Below are 16,001 nucleotides of genomic sequence, written 5' to 3'. Positions count from 1 at the left end.
TCGAAGTATTGACTGTTAAACCTGGCATGGTTGGTTGTGTCATGGTCGATTGATGTGGTTAAGTTGTTTTGAATTTTCTGTATACAGAATTTTCTTTGTAATTATTATTGTAAAAGACAAATATCATGTCATATTTAGGTAGAATGTTTATTTGTTCTACGAGGCATCAAATAAAGTGTTGTTATAACCCCAGAATATTATCTAACTCGGCGAACCTGTCGTTTGTAGCTGAAGAGGTTCGTAGTCCCGGTGCTATTTCCAATAATATTAATGGAAAAACATACGATGGAAATAAAGGACACGTGCTATCTCAGAGTTCTGCTTCTGGTTCAGATTCTGGTGATCATAGAACACTTAAATTTAAGTCTGATGTTAGTAATGGACCTGGATTAAAAGATTTTATTGTGAACTCTGCTGTAAATACAGTAGAAGTTGAAGTTGTTCCTTATGTCCAGAAATTGGCTTTGAATGGTTTAGGTAGAAAAGGTAAGTATAAATATTGTAAGAACTCAAAATAAAGTGTTCACATAATCTAGACTTCATCCTAATAGGCCTATTGCCTCCTTTTACACATTATTGCCTACATTTAATGTCATTTTTGCTGCAATTTCTGTTTATTTACAACCGTTTAACTGAAATAAAATCCTTGGATATAAATAAATACGTGTAATTTTCAGCCTGACAACTATAGATTTCGAAGTTGATAAATGTGTAGGGTCCTACTGAACACGGTAACTTACCGGTATACAGTGATTAACATTATTCTCAAACACCTTTAATCTCTGTTCCTCTCTCAATCCAAGTTTCATAATCATACAGAACAATCGGTACTGTAATTGTTTTATAAATTCTAACTTTAAGCTTTTTTGAGAGCAGATTGGATGACAAAAGCTTCTCCCGAATAATAATAAGCATTTCCCATATTTATTCTGCGTTTAATTTCCTCCCGAGTGTCATTTATATTTGTTACTGTTTCTCCAAGATATTTGAATTTTTCCACCTCTTCAAGGAATAAATTTCCAATTTTTATATTTGCAAATCGTACTATGTTCTGGTCACGAGACATAGTCATATACTTTGTCCTTTCGGGATTTATTTTCAGACCTATCTGTTTACTTGTTTCAAGTAAATTCCCATGTTTTCCCTAATAGTTTGTGGATTTTCTCTTAAGATATTGACGTCATCCGCATAAACAAGCAGCTGATGTAACCCATTCAATTCCAAACCCTCGCTGTTATCCTGGACTTTCCAAATGGCATATTATAGAGCAAAGTTAAAAAGTAAAGGCGATAGTGCATCTCCTTGCTTTAACCTGCAGTGAATTGGAAAAGCATCAGACAGAAACTGGGCTATACAGATTTTGCTGTATGTTTCGCTGAGACACATTTTAATTTAATTGAACTAGTTTCTTGAGAATACCAAATTCAGTAAGAATATTATATAAAACTTCTCTCTTATCTGAGTCATACGGTTTTTTTTTTTTTTTTTTTATTTATGAATAGCTGATGTACTGTATCCTTATATTCCCATTTTTTTCTCCAGTAATTTCATCTAATTACGTAATATGGAGTTAATCTTCTGAAAAGAATATTGGACAAAATTTTGTACAACGTTAACAAAAGTTATATTCCTCGAAAGTTACTACAGTTAGTCTTTCCCTCCCTAAAGATAGATAAAATTATTTTTATTTTGTTTATTTGTATGCTTACCATTGTATTTATTTTTCGTATACGTGAAATAATTTCAAATGCATGGAATATTTATTCCTATTTGGCAGTAATTTGCCTCGCATAGATACATATATTACATATTGCTTCAACTATGTTGTCTTTCGTGTGCTGTTCTTTTAAATTCTTCATTCTATGAGCATATCTATGATGTATTTTCTTCTGAGTCTTCCTTTCTTGGAAGTTTCTTTCCCTTCTAGATATTAACTAAAAACGTATTATGTCTGTATGTATAACCAGTGAATTATATTTTTCTTTTCTGTAATTTCTTCTTCAGTGTTCTGTTTTCATTTACCCCCTTTAAAACTTCAATATTTGACACTGATTTTTAACATTCTGTGCTAGATCCACATTTCTGATTCTTTTATAAATGATTCTTTTCTTGCATAAAGCAGTTCTTCTTTTATTTTAAAGTATTTTCGAGGTAATAAATGATCATTACCATAGCCTGGGTTAAGTTCACAGTGCAGCGTGCTGTATTTGTACAAGAGTGTGGCTGTTTGGCAACAAATGTCATTCACAGAACAGGAAAGGTAAGCACAATAAGCCTCAGGCTGCAGAGCAAGCCTTTGGATCCCTCCGTAAAAGAGAAAAAAAAGAAAGATAAGTGATTAGTTTCTTCTATTTTAACATTTCCAATTTTGATATTAATTTACTTTCCTTTACTTCTTCTTCCTCATGGAATTAGGCCTTTGACCTGTTTCCACATCAAGAGATTGTATCTTTGCATCTTGTAATTGGACATCCTACTTTCCTTTTGCCTTTAGGTTGATATTGAAGTGTCTGCTGTGGAAATCTATTATGTGGTATCCTTTCGATGTGTTCTAACCAGTTAGTTCTTATTTGGTTTATTCTGTCAGTTACGTTGTATATATTTAATTGTGTTCTTATGTCTTCATTACCGGTATGTTTTTTGTCTAAAAGTGTATAACCCGCTACAGAACGCAAGAACTTCATTTCAGCTGTCTCTATTTTTCTTCTGTCTGATCTATTAAGTGTCCAGTTCTCACAGGCGTACGTTAACATAGGTACTGCCATTGTTTTGTAATATTTTAATTGAGCGGTTCTTAATGTTTTATTTTTTAATGTTCTTCTTATTGTTCCACACACATATTATAGAATCTATTTATTTTTATATTGATGTCATTTTTTTGGGAGTAGGATACATTGCATCCCAAATAGTTAAAGTTATTTACTTGTTCTATTATTTTTCCGTTAATCACTATTTTGCGTCTCAAGTGGTTTGTCCCTTCAAAAGCCATAACTTTTGTTTTTTGTTCCTAAATTCTCATATCATACTCGTTAGCTATTTGAGTTAATTTAAATATAGCAATTTGTAAATCATCTTCTGTGTTGCTTAATATTACTTGGTCGTCCGCAAACAGTATAGTGTTTAAGGCTTTGTCATTTATTATTATTATTACTTAATTGTTTCTGCCATTGTTTAACGACATCGTCAATATATATACTAAACAATGCTGGGGACATTGGGCAGCCTTGTTTGACACCTTGATTTGTTTTAATTATTTTATTACTATCATTGATTGATACATTTGTAGCGTAGTATAGGCTCTGGATTCCTCTTGTCAAATGTTCTGGATAGCCTCTTCTATGCATTATTTCCCAGAGTTTGCTTTGTGATAATCTATCAAAGGCTTTTCCTTTACTTATGCACTGAAATTACAGTAATTCAATCCTCGTCCACAAATAGATTGTATTTACTTTGCACAAATTTACTGCACTCTAGTGTAGGCCTACAATTGTTAGAATTATCCTTCCTGACATTTTTCTCTGTCTTTGTTTCAGTATACTTCGAAGTGTATGGATGTCAGATGAATGTGAATGATACAGAAGTGATATGGTCCATTCTGAGAGATGTAGGCTATGCAAAGACCAACTCAATGCATGAAGCTGATGTCATATTGGTAATAACATGTGCTATACGTGAAGGGGCTGAGACGAAAGTCTGGAACAAGTTGAGTCACTTTAAAGCACTGAAGAAGGCAAGAGAAAAGAGGACTGATAAATTACAGCTGAAAATCGGAATATTAGGTGAGAAGTGATTGTTATTGAGTTGCAAAAGAGCGCGAGATAAATTTAGTGAATGTAAAACATTTGTTTAAAAACTAAAGTATGAGGCTTACAATTTTTAAATGATACATATCATGATTCGCAGCGGCTTCGGTCAATATATGTACCTATTGGTCGCAGTTACTTTGGTCTCGGACATTTGAGTCATGCTTTTTCGGTCAAAATTTTATTTTGGTCATTGGATATTGGTAACCTGGGCCAGGATGGAACGTGGAACCTTGGACACAGAAGGCCAGCACTGTATCAACTGTGCCACCCAGGGTGACTATTTTATATTCTTTCCACAATATGTGGAATCTGAATCACACAAGTGAAGTGGGCAGGCATTGGATACACACACATTCACAATTTGATCTAACAAGCGAACATTCTGATGGGGGCAGATAAAAAAGTTAAATTTTTTTCTTCCACCATGTTAATAATGTCAAAAGAAGTGCTTACACAAATTTTGGCAGCCATCTTGTATAATTAATTGTAACAATGAAAATTATTGAATTTATTCGATTGTTACTGTCTTTTGTTTTCTTCATTGCCTTAAACATACGGACGATAAACTTTGAGGGTCGATTTCTAAAACACGAAAGAAATCGTGGTTCCAAACCTCGGCTTTTAAACTGCGATTGAGGTCTGAATACTTATGTGATTTCTAAAATGAAGTCGAGATGCGGCTTGAGAAAAAACCGAGGTTCGTGTTTTTTATATATATGGTAACGCAGCTTAGAATCGATTTTTATTGTTGTAAACAGTTGATATTAGAAAGATATGAACATCGGGATTAATAATTTTATTAAATTGCAATAAGTCACATTCTTTTGTTCTCAGCTAAGGTATTGTTATATTTACTAATTACAGAATATTATGTGCGTTTAAAATACTAGCATTACTTAGTACTTAATAGGAAACGGATTTTTAGGTACCAGAATGATATTGCCCAAATAATTAGCACAAATCAAGTGTTCATGTTGTAGTTTATCATTTGCTCATAACTACTACCAACATTAACTACCTGAAAACCCGATTCTAAGGAATTAATAACCTAAATATTAATTGGATTAAAATTTCAATTGAAACGAAAATGTAGTGTAGTTCTACATATTTTCACATATACTAGACTTACTACGTGGAAAGCCTCAGTAGCATAAAACTTAAAATAAGAAGACAAAATCACATTTGCTTCATGTTCTTATAGGCTCACATCAATTTCGAGTATTAAATAAAATGTCCAAAACCACTGTAAAGACTGAGAATTAATTATATCATTTATAGGCATATAGGTATAATTAATATAAAATATTATATCTTACTTCCCTGAAAGCAACAAGAAGGTGTAAAAAAATTGTCAACCTGCAGCCTCTTGAATTTCGTTGCAGATTATTATTTAGCATTCTTGCTAAATTTTGCGTTGATTCCTTCGAAAATCGAAATATTCGCCTGAAATTATCGTCGTTATATAGTTACAAAGGATTATTCCTGTCTCTCATCAATCTAATCCAGAGATTTAATACTCATAGAAACAAATTTTCCTTTGATAATCATCCAGCTGATCTACTACCTCCATCTTGTATACATAAAGCCATGGTTTTAAACCTACCCCAGCCGTGGTCTCTGCTTCAGACCATGGTTTCACGCCATGGCTCAGAAAAATGAAAAAGACCTCGTTTTATAAATCCAAACGTGGTTTAAAGCCATGGCCATGGTCTAGACCTCGTTTTAGAAATCGACCCTGAGAGTTTTATTTTCATTTGGCACCAATATTAGATTCCTACCTCTATTCATTAAAAAAATATAATCCTCTGAAATCCCACCCTGATGTATGGATCACAGTGTAGTTTAATTTCTGTGTTCCTCATTAGTCATTCTGCACAGTTTATATAAAATTACCTGATGCTGGTAGGAGAAGACGATTGTTAGGTGAAGAAGATGCTTGTGACTGCTCCCTATTGCATGTCTTATCATAAGACTGAAAGTCAATGAAAAACTCCTTGAAGTACAAAATTGACTCATCCAGTCTTCTGCTTATTTACGTGAGGAGTATCAGATTGTTTTACTAGCTCTCTATGTGTACTAGTTCTATTCAAGGAAGACTTGAGACATAACAGTCTCAACTAAAATTCGTTACTCATTTTTTTACTAGCTGTACCCGTGTGCTCCGCTGCACCCGTTAGAAATAAATATGAAGTAATTACATAATTAAAATAGGACATTTGATCCAGGGAACATTCGTGTTTGATAGAAGGAAATATCGTTTATTATGTTACTTACTTTAAATTGTATTAAAAAAAATAAAATGCGATGATTTTGATCCAGAGACCACTCATTCGGTCATAAAAATTATTTTAGGAAATACAGGAAACGAATGTACAGAATAGCCTATCAACTTTTCTGTGCATAAGAAGCTATTTTAATCTTACCTGTCCTCGATTCACTCAGAAGTTACTGTAATAACATTATAGCATTATGTCCATCTAGAGAAACTACACTTTCCAATGGTGAATTAATAATTAATTATACAAATCGGTTAATTTAGCTTCCGCCATTACTTCATACAAACACAGAAACATTCTCTGTAGGCTATGTTTCATAGCTTTCGATTGTTGTTGTCCAAGGCCCCTTATAGACGAAGTCATTTGTTTTTTATTTCATTACACCGCCTTAGATGGCATTGTTATTGTAATTTTGAAACTCATTTATCTCATTAAATATGGGTCCTATCAAAATTTTGCATAGAATAAAACTTATCGGAAATTATTTTTAAAGAAACTTTTGTTATGTAATATTTTTCATAAAAATTAATAATAAGGGAGATATTTCGATTTATTTAATTCAAGCCCTCTTATAGCCCCCGTTTTAAATAAAGTGCCATATAGCCTAAATTCTGAGTTACAACGAACTTAATTTATATTCCAATTTTCATATAAATCGGTTCAGCCATTATCGCGTGAAAAGGTAACAAACATCCAGACAGACAGACAGACATACAAACAAAAATTTCAAAAAAGTGATTTTCGGTTTCAGGGCGGATAATTATGTATGTTAGGACCAATTATTTTTGGAAAATCGAAAATTACCAGAAAAATTTCGGCTACAGATTTATTATTAGTATAGATTGAATTTTGGGCTGTTTACTTATTATTCTTTTCTTAGCTAGTTACCTCTTTCTTTTTATTCTGAACTTGTATTATTTTGTATGTACGAGTATTTTAAACGAATTAAATTCATTCTTTTTTATTTATTTATTTCTTCCATTAGGATGTATGGCAGAACGTCTCAAACATCAACTACTGGAGAAAGAACAAGCAGTGGATGTTATTGCTGGTCCTGACAGTTACAAGGATTTGCCGAGACTTCTGTCACTCACAGACAACAATCAGACTGCAGTAAATGTACTACTTTCTCTAGACGAGACATATGCGGATGTTGTGCCAGTGAGGTTGAATGAAGATTCCGTAACTGCTTTTGTGTAAGTAGTAAAAATGTGGGTGGAGAAAATCGACAGTTGCATAGTTTTATTATACTACATATCTTCTCATAGAACTGCGTGTGGATCTGATCAGCTGTCAACAAGTCCATAGCTTGCTTTGCTTGCCTTCCGCTTGTTTCTCCTCGTGTTCCCCTTCTTCTCCTCGTGTTCCTCTTTTTCTTTTTGATTTCGCCTTGTTCTCCTTGTCTTCTCCTTGTTACCCTTGTGTCTCTTTGTATTCCTCTTATTCTCCTTATATTGCCATTGTCCTCATATTCCCTTTGTCATTCTTTTGTTCTCATGTCACTATACGAGGGTTCGGACATATGAAGGGTACACAAGAAAAACGAACAATGTCACAATTCCATTAAGGGTGAGGGAATGATCTATTTCAGTATATTACTGTAAAATTTATTGATGTTTCTACTTGACATGAATTTTCCTTTACTACTTTTTGTAAAAATACCACTAAAGTTTGTAGTAATACAGTGAATTAGATAACTACATCACCCTTAAAGGAATTGTGACATTGTTCGTTTTTCCTGTGTACCCTTCATATGTCATGGCAACTTTTTTTTTTTTCAAAGGTAAGGATTGATATCACAAAAAAATGTCATATGTCACACCACATGGAAGCCGTGCACTCATAGTGTGTGTCCACAACGCAAGATGGCTCTGTGTTTGTTAATAAAATGTTATGTTTTATTTAACGATGCTCGCAACTGCAGAGGTTATATCAGCGTCACTGGATGTGCCGGAATTTTGTCCCACAGGAGTTCTTTTACATGCCAGTAAATGTACTGACATGAGCCTGTCGCATTTAAGCATACTTAAATGCCATCGACATTGCCCGGGATCGAACCCGCAACCTTGGCATAGAAGGCCAGCGCTATACCAACTCACCAACCAGCTCGACCTCTGTGTTTGTCTGTAATAGAACTGAAAGTAATGTTAAATAAGTTGTCAGTGTCTCGCCATGCAGGATGGATGTAACTGATGTTCGACAACGCTCATGTATCAAAATAGCCGTTCTCTGTGGGACGAATGCCAGAGAATGCCACAGAGAGTTGGTAGAAGCTGTCGGAAATAATGCCCTTCCATACTGGACAGTCGCGAGGTGGGTAACGTGTGAGGCAATCGGCAATGGGCAGGACGACCGGTGAGTGTGAGGACCAATGTGACTAGGGACCGGACTTTTATGTAATATCAAGGTGTGAAATATGTACATATTTATGAAAGAAACGTTAGCTGAATATGTACCAAAATATGTAAAATCATGAAAATATTTAATATCAATATCTGCGCTGGTTTGTATTGTTAAGCCTAGATATTTTTAATCTGGTACAATTTTTAATTTTCTGTTCTTCTTGACGATTTCTGCTGTTTCTGGTGCTTTTCCGCTGTTCTGAGTATCATCATTTCTGTCTTGTCCACATTTATATCAAATTTGTTTTTATTGCACCATTTTACCATGATGTTTATTGTTTCTTGTAACTTTGTAAGGTCTTTAGATCCTACTACAATGTCGTCCACTTATGCGTATGAGATTATTCCCTTCTTGATTTTTACAATACAAAGTAGTTATATGAGAAAGGTTATCTTTTGTTCACTCATATTTACAGTGGGCGGTAAGGGGTGAGTGCCTCTTTTACTTCCTGGAACCAAGACGTTATATTTCGTCCCGAAATATATCCTTTCTCGAGTAGGTAAAAAGGCTTTTTAAATCTGTGTATTTCAAATTGTAAACTTCCCCAGGAGAAGTTTTTTTTCCCCCTTTTAAAGAAGTAAAAATGAATAAAACCCCTAAATATGTAGATTTATGTAACACCAAGCCATAATATGTAGTGTGGGGTAAATATGTAAAAATATGTAGTATCAAATTTTAATATATTAATGGTAGGCCTAATTACAAGATTCACAAAGATTTGTTATTTAGCCTATACTGCCTATATACGGTTAGGTTGAAAGGAATATAATATGTAATTACTAGACCTCGGACTTTTAGGTCCTAAAAATCTTAAATTAGGTACCTAAAATAGGTTCTATCACAAATCAGAATAGGTTCTAAAATTACAAAAATAGGTGAACAAAAAATTACATTATTTCATTTCCCATTACAAATTAGCCGAAACATTTGACATTATTTCATTGTACATGTCCATAATTAGAGCCAGAGTAAACAACTAACACCTTTTCTAAGTTTTCCATTGAGAAACTGCATCGCTTCTCAGATAACACCATCTTATATGCCGAAAATGAGCGTTCCACATCAACTGATAGCACCAGAGCATATTTAAATGTTGGTATTAGATGCAAGGGAACAGCACATTCATGTTCAGGTGTTTTGCCAGCCAAGATGTCAGCAACTGTGCGGAGAACTGTCAGTCCTGGGGTTTTTTGAAGCACTGATTTGAGTTTTTCAGAAACTTTTTCACCAACATAACCAGGAACCAAGTTGATTTTTTCTGTCACCTCTTCTATCAATCCCAGTTGCGTGTAGACCGGTTTGCCTGAAGACTCTGGATCATTAATAATGGGGACCAGAAATACATAATGTGATTTGATGAATGCAATATCCCAGGCAATTGTTGGGTCCTGCAGAAGTTCTTTAGCTGAAGTAATGCTCACTGCATCCTCCCCCAGTTTCAAAACAAAGTTCTTAATGTCCTCCAAATGCTTGCTGTAATATTCCACGGCCTGTAACCATGTTCCCCATCTGGTAAGAATAGGTTCTGGTGGAAGTGGCACATTGGGAAGTTGCTCTCGAAATACTCACCTCTTTATGGCACACATCACAGTGAATAATTCTTCCATCCGTTGAGAAATTAGGAAATTCTTGTATCCATTGTCGAATCAGAGATAATCTGCTACTCGGTACTTTCGGCATGTTTTACTTTCCACTAAATACAATGTCTTCGCTCTGAAATCTCACACTGTAATGAATAGAGGAGACGAACTATGCTGCAATTGTTGTCAGGGCACGACTGGCATACAGAATTATACAGCGTTTCCATATTACCAACTGTAGAAATTGGAAAATGTAAAATTAGGTAAAAATAGTTTCTAACGTGAAATTAGGTATTTTTAGGTTGTATAGGACCACCATTTTCGAACATATATTTCCATAATTCGTATATATACAACTTTTCTTTTGTATAGCCTATATCATGAGGAACAAAATAGGTTTTTATCTACAATCCGAGGTCTAGTAATTACATAAAAATCCGGTCCCTACACATAAAGCAGAGTGTGTAAGGCGGCTACTGTGGTGCTGGGGATGGGAAGAATTGGAGCTCCCACCATACTCTCCATGCCTTTCTCCATGTGATTTTGACCTCATATGGAAGGTAAAGAAACTATTATGTGGTAGACGGTTTGGGACAAGAATGGACATTGCTAATGCTGTGCAATAACAGATGACCAGATTCACACATGGTGAGGAAAATGATGAAGCAGATGGTATTCTGCACATCCCACATCGTTGGCAGAGTGTTGTGAGGGCCTTTAGAATGCGTATGTTTTCTTTAATGATTCTGGCACAGAATTCCTGTAATGTTATGCAACGACCGTAATAAACACGAGGAGCAAAATGTTGGGGTGTTGTCAAATGTCCGTACATTTCGTCCATTCCTTGTCCTTTCATTTGTATATTTCACATTTTTCACTCACGTTCGAATTCTCACAAAAAGAAACAGTTGCCATGACTTATGCCCTTAACCTCGTATTATCCTTGTTCTACTTATTTCTCCTTCTTCTCCTTGTTCACCTTGTATTCGTCTTGTTCCTCCTTGTATTTGTTAGCTTTGTCTTTGCCTTGTTCACTTTGTCTTCCCATTCTCCATGTATTCCCCTTATTCTCCTCCTGCTCCCTTGTTTTCCTTTTCTTCCGGTTTCCTTGTATCCCCTTCTGCTCCTTGTATTCCTTATTCTCCTTGCAGTCCTTTTGTTCTCCTTGTCTTCCTGTTCTCCTTGTATTCCCATGTCCTTCATTTATTTTCCTTCTTCCTCCTTGTATTTCCGTTGTTATCCTTGTATTCCTCTAGTTCCTCCTTGTATTCCCCTTATTATCCTTGGTTCGTGAAATTGACAAACATGTAAATGAAAGACCACTGATTTTTTGCAAGAAAAAAAATAAGAAAGAAAAAGAAAACTCGAAAAATGACCAAAATTTCACTCATCTCCTCCCTTAAGTGTCAAATGTCACATAGAAGTGTATGTATCTGTTGTAGGTCCATAATGCGTGGATGTGATAATATGTGTACATATTGTATTGTACCTTTTACTAGAGGACGTGAACGATCTAGGCCTATTGCTTCTATTTTAGAAGAAATACGAAGTCTTTCTGGACAAGGTGTAAAGGAAGTTACTTTGTTAGGTAAGTGAATCTTTTTAGGGATGTTTTCAAAGTTTATAATTGAAAATTACACCCCTTGTCGTGAATTTAACTCTCAGTAGTTACCTGTTTATGTCATCAGTTTCTGAAGTGTGCCAGTGCTGGTAAATCATCAAGAAAATGACAGCAGACCATTTAGAATTTATCTTTTAGTTCAGTGCACGTGGAAATAAAAATGCAATGTTTACTCTTAACTGCTTGACTACATTAATATTCTTTTCTTTCTTAGGCCAGAATGTGAACAGCTATCGTGATATGTCAGTGATAAATCACTATGGAAGTTTACCACCAGATGTTGAAACAAACTTGGCGAAAGGATTCAAGACAGTGTATAAGAAAAAGAAAGGAGGACTGAGGTTTGCTGATCTGTTGGATCAAGTTTCTAGGATTGATCCTGAAATGAGAATACGTTTTACTTCTCCACATCCAAAGGATTTTCCAGACGAGGTAAATAAACATTTTCCTTCCTTTGGGCTGGTGGAATTTCGTTGTTCATGAATATTAGAACCCAGATTTTAGGTAATTATTAGGGGTGTTTCAAAATGGTTTTATTTTTTTCCCAAAAAGTTTTGATTTAGCCTAATATGAAAAAAGTCTGGTTGGTTGGTTGGTTGGTTGGTTGGTTTGGTTTGGTTTGGTTTGGTTGGTTGGTTGGTTGGTTGGTTGTTTGGTTTGGTTTGGTTGGTTGGTTTGGTTGGTTGATTGGTTGGTTGGTTTGGTTTGGTTGGTTTGGTTGGTTGGTTGGTTGGTTTGGTTTGGTTTGGTTGGTTGGTTGGTTGGTTGGTTAGTTGGTTGGTTGGCTGGTTTGGTTGGTTTGGTTGGTTGGGTTGGGTTGGTTGGTTGGTTGGTTGGTTGGTTGGTTGGGTTGGTTGGTTGGTTTTGGTTGGATGGTTGGTTTTGGTTGGTTGGTTGGTTGGTTTTGGTTGATTTTGGTTGGTTGGTTGGTTTTGGTTGGCTGGTTGCTTTTGGTTGGTTGTTCGGTCAGTCGGTCGGTCATGTTCGGCATGTTGAAGTTCTTCCATTTGCTTTCTTGCAAACAGATCTGTACCTGTTAAATTTTTACAGTTCTTGAGGTGTGTCATATCCATTATAGTATTATCTTCTTTACAAAGTAAACAATTAGGAATAGGAAAAATATTAATTTTATATAGACGGGCAGCCAAACAATCATGTCCCGTATATAACCGAAAAAGTGCGATAGCTTCCATTCGTGGACATTCTGGAATTAAAATTTTATTGTTTAATAAATCATTTCATTGCTTATTTACACTCTCATGTATTATTAATTTTTCGTGTATTTTTTGTTAATATTTAAAAAATGGTGTTTTGTGTTTTTATTTGTATCAACTAATATATGCTGTGTACAGTACTGACTAGGTTTCAGATAATTAAATATGCGAAATTACAAAATATTGAGCTCTGTGCTATATGACGAATTCTGAGGCAATAGAGCAAGTGGGCAGCTTCAAATACTTGGGGTGTACTATAAGCAGTAACATGAGTTTCTGCCATATGTACTTCGGTACATCACAGTAATATATTATACTGCCAGGAAGTCAAAAGGAAGCTTTTAATAGAGAAAGGAGCATCTTCTGCAGACCTCTGGAAAAAGAACTAAGGAAGAGACTAGTGAAGTGCTATGTGTAGAGTGTAGTATTATATGGGACAGAAATATGGACATTATGACGAAGTGAAGAGAAGCGACTAGAAGCATTTGAAATGTGGATATGGAGAAGAATGGAACATGTGAAGTGGACAGACAGAATAAGAAATGAAGCTGTGTTGGAAAGAGTGGATGAAGAAAGAATAATGCTGAAACTGATCAAAAAGAGGAAAAGGAATTGGTTGGGTCACTGGCTGAGAAGAAACTGCCTCCTGAAGGATGCACTGAAAGGAATAGTGAATGGTAGAAGAGTTTGGGGCAGAAGAAGATTTCAGATGATAGACGACATTAAGATATGTGGATCATATGAGGAAACAAAGAGGAAAGCAGAAAATAGGAAAGATTGGAGAAAGCTAGGTTTGCAATGAAAGACTTGCCCTTGGGCAGAACACTAAATGAATGAATGAATTGAATAAAAAAAGCTTTTTGCACAACAGTTATTGACAGATTGTTCTGAAATTCTACCAGATGTCAATTACATATTGATAAATTAATATTAAATTCCTTCAGTGCATATTAATTTTGCATTTAGGTTAAAATATGCTGTAATGGTAAATTCATAAAATTTAAAAATTTGTGGTGACTCTATTTAGGCTCAGTTCTAAAAGCTAATTAATTTTTAGATTCAGAGTTGAAATATCCACAGTTTAATGTCCTCCTGCAATAACGTCCACTATGCAAAAATGTCCACATTACATAAATGTCCACACAAATAAAACGGTCACTGCATTATATGGCCACAAATTTTATTGAAAAATGTTCAAAGTTATTAATTTTCTTTTACATTTAATGTCCACAAATTTTACTAAATAATGTCCGAAGTCATTAATTTTCTTCTACATCTGGCAATAGCTGATCGATGTTTAGTTTCTTTGTTGCATTATATGGTTCTTTTCAATATTAAACTTGGCTCTGATTGACTGGACGGTGTGACTTTTGGTGTTCCAAATAAGTACTTTAGTACGGTTCTTGACATCTCTCAGTGCAGTCCCTACCCGGAGATCCGATTGAGGAACTATTTTACCTCCGGAGAATTTTACACTGAGGGACTCCATGAAGACATTTAGTTTTAAATTGTAGGAAATAGCACGGAGGTATTGTGTAATAGTGTTACTGTCTTTATATTCTTTATAGCTCCGTACTATTCCTTCAATCCTGCGTTGGTTTGTCATATATCGCTTATTAATGACTTTAGCCTTCCATTAATTTTTTACCTCTATTTCCGCAATATCACATGTGTGGTTGGGTTCTTCATTCTGCACAATAATTTGAATGTTATCCAGATCTGCATTGGTTTGGCAAACGTGCCCTGCACCTGTTTCTCTCTGAACACCTCCAGTAGATTTTCCTACCATTCCTACTTCCAGAATGAAATTGATAAATAAATCCATTGTTGACTAATAACTGTTTCCCTTTTTGAGAATAAATGAGCTGGGACATATTTACTGCAATTTTGTTTGAAATTTACTGGAATTTTGCTATTGCTTAGTAACCAAAGCAGCATTATTATTTTTATAATACATCATTGAAAGTGGACTTTTTTTGTTATTTGGATATTTTCTCACATTGAACATTTTACTGGGGACATTTTTTCACATTGTGCATATCACTGCGGACATTTTCTCATACTGGACATTTTACTGTGAGCATTTTGTACTGTGGACTTTGTAGTGCATAGACATTTTCCTTTTGGACATTCTGTTGTGGACATTTTTTCAAGTGGACATTTTCAAAATTGGACATTGTACTTTGGACAGTTTAACCAGCGAATAGGAATTATAAAGAATGGACACTGAGCGAATTTTCCTGTGTTTTGTTTCTCTGTGCGCCAGCGGCTAGTTCCACTTTCAAGCGCTAGAGGTAGTGTAATCGAGCATACGCTAAGATAATAATTGAGAATAGAATTAAGGCACAGGATCCAAACATCGCCTACCTTATTGCATAATCCAGTAACGCTTTGCTTAAAATAAATTCAAGTTAACAGCTTTTCCTTATTTCTCAGTGACAAACTAGTTGTAATAATAATATTTTATATTTCAGATATCATAAATTATATTATAAAATAATATAATACATTATAAAATTAAGTATCGAATTCGTTTAATATTTGCATATATACATATAATATTATATATATATATATATATATATATATATATGTATATAATATAATATAGGTATATGGTTTTACTTCTCGTAAGAGTTTTGTTTTTCCATTTTCAGCGCTATCAAATCATTACATATTTTAATTGTTGTTGGGATCAACGTCTGAACTCTCATTATAAAGGAACTCTAGAGTCTAGACATTACATTTAATGAAGGATTTATTATTTTATGGATCCAATTTATTTTATTTGAGTACATAATGTACCTAGATGTATTAATTGTATGTGTTATATTTCCGCTGTGTCGACTGCTAGCTGGTGTGATGTCAGCGCCAACTCTAGGGAGAAAGCAGAATCTGACGCTCTAGCTGGCTTGAAGGTCATTGAAATCGGTCCGGCTACATCAAAGGTACCGACGCGAAGTGTCCATTCTTTATAATCCCTATTCGCTGGTTTAACCTGGAAGCAATTTTGATTCAGAGTTTAAATGTCCACAGTTTAATGTCCTCTTGCAGTACACAAGGTTTTGAGCAAATGTGAACTAAAAATTTTGGAAACTTTG

At 34.8% G+C, this 16,001-nt stretch overlaps 1 protein-coding gene across 1 annotated transcript in view; it reads left to right on the top strand.

Annotated features, from left to right (window-relative positions):
* Positions 1–14: 14 nt before the first annotated feature.
* Positions 15–16,001, top strand: part of LOC138704597 (CDK5RAP1-like protein) — a 294,248-nt gene continuing 278,261 nt past the window's right edge. The window contains exons 1-5 of the mRNA XM_069832666.1: positions 15–486; positions 3,534–3,779; positions 7,068–7,278; positions 11,508–11,653; positions 11,901–12,118. Coding sequence (XP_069688767.1) covers positions 126–486; positions 3,534–3,779; positions 7,068–7,278; positions 11,508–11,653; positions 11,901–12,118 — 1,182 coding nt within the window. The 5' untranslated portion in view covers positions 15–125. The remainder of the gene's footprint in view (positions 487–3,533; positions 3,780–7,067; positions 7,279–11,507; positions 11,654–11,900; positions 12,119–16,001) is intronic.

This window comes from Periplaneta americana, chromosome 8, assembly GCF_040183065.1.
Source record: "Periplaneta americana isolate PAMFEO1 chromosome 8, P.americana_PAMFEO1_priV1, whole genome shotgun sequence".
Lineage (NCBI taxonomy): Eukaryota > Metazoa > Arthropoda > Insecta > Blattodea > Blattidae > Periplaneta > Periplaneta americana.
Note: the sequence above shows the minus strand (reverse complement) of the source record. Positions and strands in the feature narration are given on the sequence as shown.